Source organism: Ranitomeya imitator, chromosome 5 (assembly GCF_032444005.1).
Source record: "Ranitomeya imitator isolate aRanImi1 chromosome 5, aRanImi1.pri, whole genome shotgun sequence".
NCBI classification, from domain to species: Eukaryota; Metazoa; Chordata; class Amphibia; order Anura; family Dendrobatidae; genus Ranitomeya; species Ranitomeya imitator.
Genome location: NC_091286.1, coordinates 89,679,348 through 89,689,515, shown reverse-complemented (window position 1 = coordinate 89,689,515; position 10,168 = coordinate 89,679,348). Strand labels below are relative to the sequence as shown.

General features: G+C 41.5%; 1 protein-coding gene across 1 annotated transcript in view; it reads left to right on the top strand.

Annotated features, from left to right (window-relative positions):
* The first annotated feature begins 227 nt into the window (after positions 1 to 227).
* The window catches only part of CCDC85A (coiled-coil domain containing 85A), a 497,193-nt gene continuing 487,252 nt past the window's right edge, over positions 228 to 10,168 (top strand). Inside the window, exon 1 of the mRNA XM_069768914.1 lies at positions 228 to 974. Coding sequence (XP_069625015.1) covers positions 768 to 974 — 207 coding nt within the window. The 5' untranslated portion in view covers positions 228 to 767. The remainder of the gene's footprint in view (positions 975 to 10,168) is intronic.

Below are 10,168 nucleotides of genomic sequence, written 5' to 3'. Positions count from 1 at the left end.
TACATTTTTTTAATCCCTTCCCAGTTGTTATCATAAAAGCTATAAAAACAAATTCCTGATTTCACTAAATGTGAAATAATCCTTCTAACTTTCCATGTTGAGCCAAATTCATTGTATTTAAAAGCGAAATGAATAACAGTGGCCAGCAGATGGCGTAGATAAGCCTATATCCGAGACCAGTCTGCACATTTGTCAGCAAAGAAGAAAGGGAAAGGGTCAGCTCACTTGGGCTGTATTATCAGCATCAGCAACAGCAGCCGGAGTGTCTTGTGTCTGCTGCAGGCAATGGAACTCTTTTCCAAGTCAAAAGCACTGCAGCCCAGCGGAGAGCATCCACAGAGCCATGCCGGCAGCTGCATCTGCATGCTCCCATTCATTCTACTGCAGTAAAACCCATAGCCATGAGGACATGAGAGGAGCCTGCACATGCTTTGAAGTAAAGTAATTGATTCCTACAAGCTGCATTTTCTGATCACTATGGTATTTTTATTATAGGTTTTCAATCTAATGTTTTATGGATTTGTTCTTTGCCTACAAAAGAATTGATGGCAAAAAAACAGCCGGTGAATAGAATGGCTTGGAAGAAGATTGACTTTCTAGAGGGGATCCTTTATTTCTTGCAAGACCTAGAAGTCACCAAGGGATCTGCTGGTCTCTGTTGAGAACAATCTTGGGTTCCTCGAGTAGCACACTATTGGGAAATTAAGCCGGGAGTCACAGTTTGGGTTTTATTTAAAAAAAAAGTGGAGAAAAAGTGATAAGCAAAAATGTCAAAGGTTGTTGGGGAAAGTTCAGTGGAAGACCTTGCCAAGGTTTCTGATGAGGAGCTAATGAAGTGGACTAAGGAGGAGCTGATTGTCCGGCTCCGAAGAGCAGAGGCTGACAAGATGAGTGCTATGTTGGATCACAGCAATCTGATCCGGGAGGTGAATAGGAGACTGCAGCTACATCTAGGGGAGATCAGAGGGCTAAAGGTAAGGGGCTGGAGAACAGTGATGTTCTGATATAAATACATAATACCTACATATGTACACCTTGTCTATGGTCCTCTCACTGTACACCACCACAGACTATGTTGGTGCTACTGTGCTTAGTAAACACTGAATGCCATCTTGGATAGAGATGACAAAATTGATTCTCCAGGTTTGAGATTCACAACTAAAAAGCGATGCTGCCCCTTTAAGAAAAATATTAAACATTTAAGTGGTTGATAGCTTTCAGTGGTTAACTGAAAAGATGGTAACAAATACCAAACTAGTAGCCATTAAAAAGTATAAATCACTGAGACTCTCAAATTTTTCTATTTTTTCTATCTCCTGACTAACATGGTACAAATATATGTTTTCCCTGCCTCTTTAAGAATCAGAATAATTTTTTTTTTAATCATTTTCTTATCAGGCTTCATAACTCTAGGTGAATCCGTCCTTCATCTAATTTCACTGCTTTTTCTAGAGAAGCAATTTCATTCCTGAAGCCCCTAAAGAGTTAAAAGGATTCACTTGCAGTCTAAAAATACAGCATCTTAGTGACTCTCACACCTCCAGCCCTGTCTGATCATTACGTAATGTGTCAGGAGCACATTGGTACAGTGTGGCGGAGGGGCAGGATTCATTGGGGGCTTTCTTCTCAAACCCAATGACAGCTAAAAGAATGAAATCAGTTTCTGGTGTGAAGGTGTCTGTGCTGTCAGATAATCCAGAGATAGAATGAATGAGAACAAAAAAAATACAGTTCAAGCTCAGTGCAAAGTGCAATTGTCAGCCCTTATCTCTGTGTTATATATATATATATATATATATATATAACTCAATGTATATCCTTAGGTGCCAGGCTGTCATCGCTAGCATCTGATGTGGACTTACTGTATATCAGTTGAATCAGATTAGTTTCCTGATGGTAACATTAGCCAGGGTTGAGTGGTAGCTTCCTAGCAGCTATTGCAGTGATGTAATGATTCCCAGAGTAACTGTTTCAGTGCTACAGTCTTCTCCAACATCATGTATGAGCAGCCCTGCGATATGCTTCCTCTGATATTAGATCATGTATCTTGATTAGGATCTTTGATGATAAAGTCGCAATTTACGTATACTGCAAAATGTATAAATATTTACATCTGCATTTCTAGAACATTTGAACCAAAGTAATTTTTTTTTTAACTATGAAACAAATATAATTGTATCAGTTAAAAAAAAAATCAAAACCATAGTATTGAGAAAATTAGAGTGCCAATTTACTAATTAAAAAAACAACGTGAAAATGAGCTCTAAAGTTGTGGCTTGATTTCCTCTCCTCAAACATCTCATCTTCCACCCACTAATCTCTGAGGGAACTGCAGAAATCAAGAAGATAAGTATGGGTAAATATTACACCGTGGGCGGCACGGTGGCTCAGTGGTTAGCACGGTAGGTTGGCTCAGTGGTTAGCACTGTTGCTTTGCAGCACTGGGCACATGGATTCAATTCCCATCAAGGACACCGTCTGCAAGGAGTTGGTATGTCCTCCCCGCGTTTGTGTGGGTTTTCACCAGAAACTCTGTTTTCCTCCCACACTCCAAAGACATACTGATTGGGGCTCGCAATCTAGATTCCCTATGTGGACAGTGATAATAATGTCCATGATGGTACAATATAAATAATTATATATCTTATAATGCCCTGGTGATCATTGTTCGTTGGTACCATAAAGTTCACTGAAGATTGTATGCCAAGTAAGTGTTGACACCATTTCTAGGATCAAAGATAAAAGGTTAAATATCATATAATAGTCTCTATTAAATGAATCCAGTAAAGCGCTTTAAAGCCACTTGGGTCTTTCCTATGGGTATTGCACTCTGACTCGAAAGATGTTCTGCCAGTTGCGAGCAGATGAAGAGCAGCAGGTTGCCCACCAGTGCCCGTCATCAGTTCAGACTGGAAGGCAGGTGGAAATAAGTGATATCTGCTCTCCTGCAGTAATTAGAAGAAGGAGGTTCCAAGATTTGATGATCTAGAAGATAAAACCATGGGGGTTGCACACTTTTGTAGGTCATTTATGATAAGCTTCAGCTTAGAGTATTTTTTCTCCATGTTTCTCTGCCAAGTACCCTCATCGAAAATGAATTACATCAAAGCACTCCTTAGGCTATTATTAAACACTGCGTTGCTATTAAAAGCGTAGCAGGAGTACAATGTGAGACATGACATGACCAATATGTTGGCAGCCTAGATTTATTTTTTAACATATTTTGTTGGTGCAAATGAGCCGTAAGTTAAACACAAAATTCGCTGTGGTTTCAAAAGTGTGGTCTGGTCAGTAAACCCGATTTCATATATCCTACTAAGGATTCATGAGTTACGAGAAGGAGATATTAGATGGCTTCCCCCTATTTAGGATATAGCAGTAAGAGCATAGAGTTGCCACTAAAATCATCACTTTCCCTTTTTGAGGATATGGATGACTTGTGCTTTATCAACATCTTACTGCTAATTTCTGAGGGTCCCGGTTGAGGGACAACCTGTCATATCTTTATTTTCTAAGGATCTTTTGGGAAAAAGCCTTCATAGTCAAAGTTCTACCATTAAAGTGGTTGTCTTGCCTTAGGGAACAAGTCTGCAGTCACTCTGTGTCAACAGACTTGTGAGTCCTCACACAGTGTGCACTGCGCTGTAAGGATTATACAGTGCAAGCGCTGTAAGTGTGCGATCATGTGACTGCAAGTATGCAGTTTACATATTTCTTGCCACATTCAGACTAGACTGTGTCTCACTCAATACAATTGCATTAAGCAAGGATGCACCCATCTAGTTGGCACGTGACTGCATGTCTGCAAATCACATACTTGTGGTCAAGCGCACACCTTTCCCGTCACCAGAGAATGCTCACAGCACACAATGTATGCAATGTGAGGATCCACAAGTCTGTACTCACATAGACTGACTGCAGATTTGCACCCTAAGGTCGGGGTCACACTTGCGAGTGCAATGTGAGAAACTCGCGCAAGTCTCTTCCATCAATACCCGGCACTGCTGCCAGAACTCAGGACCGAAGTGTGCGGCTGCATTTGTTTCTATGCAGCTGAATGCTCTGGTCCCGAGTGCCAGCGGCAGTGCCGGGTATTGATGGAAGAGACTTGCGCGGAGACTTGCGTGACTTTCTCAGATTGCACTCGTAAGTATGTCCCGGGCCTTAAGCTGAACAATTCCTTTAAACAAAATAAGGATCTACTGGGGTATAAACACTTTGATATCCTTTGATTTATATGTGTAAGATTGATTTATGATATTCATCTTCAAAGTCTTCCCTACTGGTATTTAAGCCAGGTATATCTTTGGGGAATAACAGCTTCCCAAATACATTTTTAAGTATTCAACCAGTTATTGAAGAGTGACATACCAGCTTTGGCATGCCAAGGTAAGGAGGCTTATTCGCCGTGCAATGCTCCTCTGGGAAATGTAATATGCAAATTGCCTTTCAGAGGGGAAGAGGATTTGAACTTTATAGCGCCACCTGTTGGAAGCAGCGATCCTACAAGTCACTATTGACCCTTGAGCCTCGCACCTAGCCAAATCAGTTCTCACACTTTGTACTGATGAGAGCAATATCTCGAAATACCGTGTCTGCAAGTTGAGATTCTGATTTGGCTTTTGTCCTAAGTCACATTTCAAGGCTCGTTAAAGGGTCAACAGTGGCTTGTAGGATCGCTGCTTCCAACAAATGGCATTATAGAGTTTAAGTCCTCGTCCTCTCTGAATAAACAATTTGCATACCAGTTATTGAAAGCTTTCTTGTGCTTTCATACAGAACTTGCAGAAAAGCATAGGTGGCTCCACTCATTCCGTACAAGTTAAAAATTGGGGAAAAATAATAGTGTATTATGTGAAGACACTCTTCCAATTCTTACAGCCTGCAACTTGCTATGCAATTATTTTGAGTATGCTGTTTCTTTTACTCGGCACTCTGCAGCACTATGGATACATTGCATGCATTGCTTCTTCCATTGTCAAATAACTTTCTGCTGCTCCATGTAAAAGCTAGCCTCTCCATTGGGACTGTATGCAGATGGACTCACAAGAGCAAAGGAGCAAAGAGACAAAGACCCTCCCCCACTTTCTGTAGTCCATCTTTGTGCCTCTGCTGCTAAAGAAGGATTACACTTGACAACAGGCAATGGACAGCAAGTTAGACAGAAAAGAGACACCTCCTTGCTGGCAAAAGACCTTATTTTTAAAGTGATCTACAAATAGTTAATGTAATAAATAAGCAATCAAATGGCATCCAAGGTGTTCAGATAAGTTTCCTAAGTGTCCAAATACAGAATAAATAGACAATTTTTAATATTTATGTTTCCAAAAACATTTTTTGATTTGTAGATTGGATAATAAAAGGCTATTGAGACTTTGGCTAAGATGGGTCTCTTGTTTGCAGAAAGTTATTGATATTTAACATAGAGTTTGGTGTTTTACTTCCCTGCAAGAAATGATGCTTGGGTGGTCAAGTATGACTGGGTGCCATTATGTGGGCGGCGCATGACAAGAGATAGTAATGTGGAGGGCTATTCTCTTGATGCTGGTCCCGCAGGACAGTGACATAAGAACAATGTCCACATGGCCTTATTGACTTATTGAGTGGTCTTGGACTCTTTTTGTGAAAGTTGAAGAATGACCCAGACAAAATGTTTTTTGATCCTTCTGTGTTCTCGCAATTCATTGCCGGCAGGATCTATAGTACAAGGATGAAGACCTTGTTCCCAAGTATGTGCCTGTCTCTGCTCAGCTGTTTTTTTGCTCCGATGTATCAAAGCCAGAAAAACTAGTGTGAAAAAGCTTTGAGAAGTTGCATATGTTTTACACAACTCAGAGTCGAGTTTAGCGACTTTTGTTATTTTAAAGCCAGTTTTGCCTAGCCTGGCCAACATGGGTAGAGCTGGTGAAGGATGGAAGCACGATGGGGGCTTGATGCTACAGCTCGTCTAATTCATGACAAGCTGTGGTGTTCCTTATGCCAGAAATCTTACTCCAGCCAAAAACTGGAGTAAGATTTGTGGCGTGGCACATGGAAGCCCACACCACTTGATGTGCATCTCGTAATGAATCAGGTGCATCTGACTCCACCAGTTCTCTCATCTAGACTGTCGTATGAATGAATTGGGACCATAGTTTTTTTCTGAAGGCCACAAGTTTGTGTCATATAGACATGACATTTATAAAGATATTTACCATGGCTATGTGCACAAAGCCTTATCCTTTATAAATTAAATTACAAAGCCATGAGAACTGGCTGCTTTAGACCCCCGTGAATTTTATGTCGTATTTGCCTGAAATGTTATAAGAGTTGAAAAAGCCTCTTTAACCCCTTACCGGCATCGGACGTACTATACCGTCCGATGCCGGCTCCCCTGCTTTGATGCAGGGCTCCGCGGTGAGCCCGCACCAAAGCCGGGACATGTCAGCTGTTTTGAACAGCTGACATGTGCCCGTAATAGGCGCGGGCAGAATCGCGATCTGCCCGCACCTATTAACTAGTTAAATGCCGCTGTCAAACGCAGACAGCGGCATGTAACTACCGCATCCGGCCGGGCGGCCGGAAATGACGTCATCGCCGACCCCCGTCACATGATCGGGGGTCGGCGATGCTTGTGAATGGTAACCATAGAGGTCCTTGAGACCTCTATGGTTACTGATTGCCCGTCGCTGTGAGCGCCACCCTGTGGTCGGCGCTCACAGCACACGTGCAATTCTGCTACATACAGTTAGGGCCAGAAATATTTGGACAGTGACACAATTTTCGCGAGTTGGGCTCTGCATGCCACCACATTGGATTTGAAATGAAACCTCTACAACAGAATTCAAGTGCAGATTGTAACGTTTAATTTGAAGGGTTGAACAAAAATATCTGATAGAAAATGTAGGAATTGTACACATTTCTTTACAAACACTCCACATTTTAGGAGGTCAAAAGTAATTGGACAAATAAACATAACCCAAACAAAATATTTTTATTTTCAATATTTTGTTGCAAATCCTTTGGAGGCAATCACTGCCTTAAGTCTGGAACCCATGGACATCACCAAACGCTGGGTTTCCTCCTTCTTAATGCTTTGCCAGGCCTTTACAGCCGCAGCCTTCAGGTCTTGCTTGTTTGTGGGTCTTTCCGTCTTAAGTCTGGATTTGAGCAAGTGAAATGCATGCTCAATTGGGTTTAGATCTGGAGATTGACTTGGCCATTGCAGATTGTTCCACTTTTTGGCACTCATGAACTCCTGGGTAGCTTTGGCTGTATGCTTGGGGTCATTGTCCATCTGTACTATGAAGCGCCGTCCAATCAACTTTGCAGCATTTGGCTGAATCTGGGCTGAAAGTATATCCCGGTACACTTCAGAATTCATCCGGCTACTCTTGTCTGCTCTTATGTCATCAATAAACACAAGTGACCCAGTGCCATTGAAAGCCATGCATGCCCATGCCATCATGTTGCCTCCACCATGTTTTACAGAGGATGTGGTGTGCCTTGGATCATGTGCCGTTCCCTTTCTTCTCCAAACTTTTTTCTTCCCATCATTCTGGAATAGGTTGATCTTTGTCTCATCTGTCCATAGAATACTTTTCCAGAACTGAGCTGGCTTCTTGAGGTGTTTTTCTGCAAATTTAACTCTGGCCTGTCTATTTATGGTATTGATGAATGGTTTGCATCTAGATGTGAACCCTTTGTATTTACTGTCATGGAGTTTTCTCTTTACTGTTGACTTAGAGACAGATACACCTACTTCACTGAGAGTGTTCTGGACTTCAGTTGATGTTGTGAACGGGTTCTTCTTCACCAAATTAAGTATGCGGCGATCATCCACCACTGTTGTCATCCGTGGACGCCCAGGCCTTTTTGAGTTCCCAAGCTCACCAGTCAATTCCTTTTTTCTCAGAATGTACCCAACTGTTGATTTTGCTACTCCAAGCATGTCTGCTATCTCTCTGATGGATTTTTTCTTTTTTTTTCAGCCTCAGGATGTTCTGCTTCACCTCAATTGAGAGTTCCTTTGACCGCATGTTGTCTGCTCACAGCAACAGTTTCCAAATGCAAAACCACACACCTGGAATCCACTCCTGACCTTTTAACTACTTCATTGATTACAGGTTAACGAGGGAGACGCCTTCAGAGTTAATTGCAGCCCTTAGAGTCCATTGTCCAATTACTTTTGGTCCCTTGAAAAAGAGGACGCTATGCATTACAGAGCTATGATTCCTAAACCCTTTCTCCGATTTGGATGTGGAAACTATCATATTGCAGCTGGGAGTGTGCACTTTCAGCCCATATTACATATATAATTCTATTTCTGAACATGTTTTTGTAAACAGCTAAAATAACAAAACTTGTGTCACTGTCCAAATATTTCTGGCCCTAACTGTAGCAGCGATCAGCAGATCGTTGCTATGTAGCAGAGCCGATCGTGCTATGCCTGCTTCTAGCCTCTCATGGAGGCTATTGAAGCATGGCAAAAGTTAAAAAAAAGTTTAAAAAAATGTGAAAAAAATAAAAAAAACATAAAAGTTTAAATCACCCCCCTTTCGCCCCAATCAAAATAAATCAATAAAAAAAATATCAAATCTACGCATATTTGGTATCGCCGCGCTCAGAATCGCCCGATCTATCAATTAAAAAAAAGTATTAACCTGATCGCTAAACAGCGTAGCGGGAAAAAAATTCAAAACGCCAGAATTACGTTTTTTTGGTCGCCGCGACATTGCATTAAAATGCAATAACGGGCGATCAAAAGAACGTATCTGCACCGAAATGCTATCATTAAAAACGTCATCTCGGCACGCAAAAAATAAGCCCTCAACCGACCCCAGATGATGAAAAATGGAGACGCTACGAGTATCGGAAAATGGCGCAATTTTTTTTTTTTTTTTTTTAGCAAAGTTTGGAATTTTTTTTCACCACTTAGATAAAAAATAACCTAGTCATGTTTGGTGTCTATGAACTCGTAATGACCTGGAGAATCATAATGACTGGTCAGTTTTAGCATTTAGTGAACCTAGCAAAAAAGCCAAACAAAAACCAATGTGGGATTGCACTTTTTTTTGCAATTTCACCGCACTTGGAATTTTTTTCCCGTTTTCTAGTACATGACATGCTAAAACCAATGATGTCGTTCAAAAGTACAACTAGTCCCGCAAAAAATAAGCCCTCACATGGCCAAATTGACAGAAAAATAAAAAAGTTATGGCTCTGGGAAGGAGGGGAGCGAAAAACGAACACGGAAAAACGAAAAATCCCCCGGTTATGAAGGGGTTAAAAGGGAATTCCCATTTCAGCCAATCATCTCTGAAATACCTGTCTATTTCCAGTGACTGGAGGTGGATGAGACCATGGAAACGGCTGAACCGGCTGTATTGTGCTGTTTCTGTATCTCTATGTGAGTGTTCTATCGCAAGGCTGTGCTTATCATTCTGTCTACCTCCAGCCATCACATATACACAGGGATAGCTATGGTGTTTCCCTAAGTTTACTTTTGCCTTAGGTGGAGGTGGACCAATTTTTTGTAAAAGCCAAGCGGACAATGATATGTTCTTACTGTAACTTTCATAGAAGTCAGTAGAAGTTTTGCTAACAATGCAGAATAGGTTATGTCCATAACGCCATCCAGCTCTGTCTGCCTCATATAGACAGGTATAGCCATGATGTGAGTGTACAATGTCTATAACTAGTGATGATGAACGAATATACTCGTTACTCAAGATTTCTCGAGCATGCTCGGGGTCCTTCGAGTATTTTTTAGTGCTCGGAGATTTACCGTAGTTTTTCTTGCCGCAGCTGAATGTTTTACATCTGTTAGCCAGACTAAGTACATGTGGGGATTCCCTAGCAACCAGGCAACCCCCACATGTACTTATGCTGGCTAACAGATGTAAATAATTCAGCTACGGCAAGAAAAACTAAATCTCCGAGCACTAAAAAATACTCGGAGGACCCCTGAGCGTGCTCGAGAAATCTCGAGTAACAAGTATATTCGCTCATCACTAACTATAACTTGAGAGATACACTGCTTCTGTAAATCCAGTTAAGCTCTATGGGAAGAGGCTAGGGTCCCACGACAGTTTTCTCTCCATCTGACAAAACCGGTCTGATTACGCATCAGCCACTGATCAGAGATTGATCAGAACGAGATCCAACTTTCTTGGGGGTGGGGAGAAAA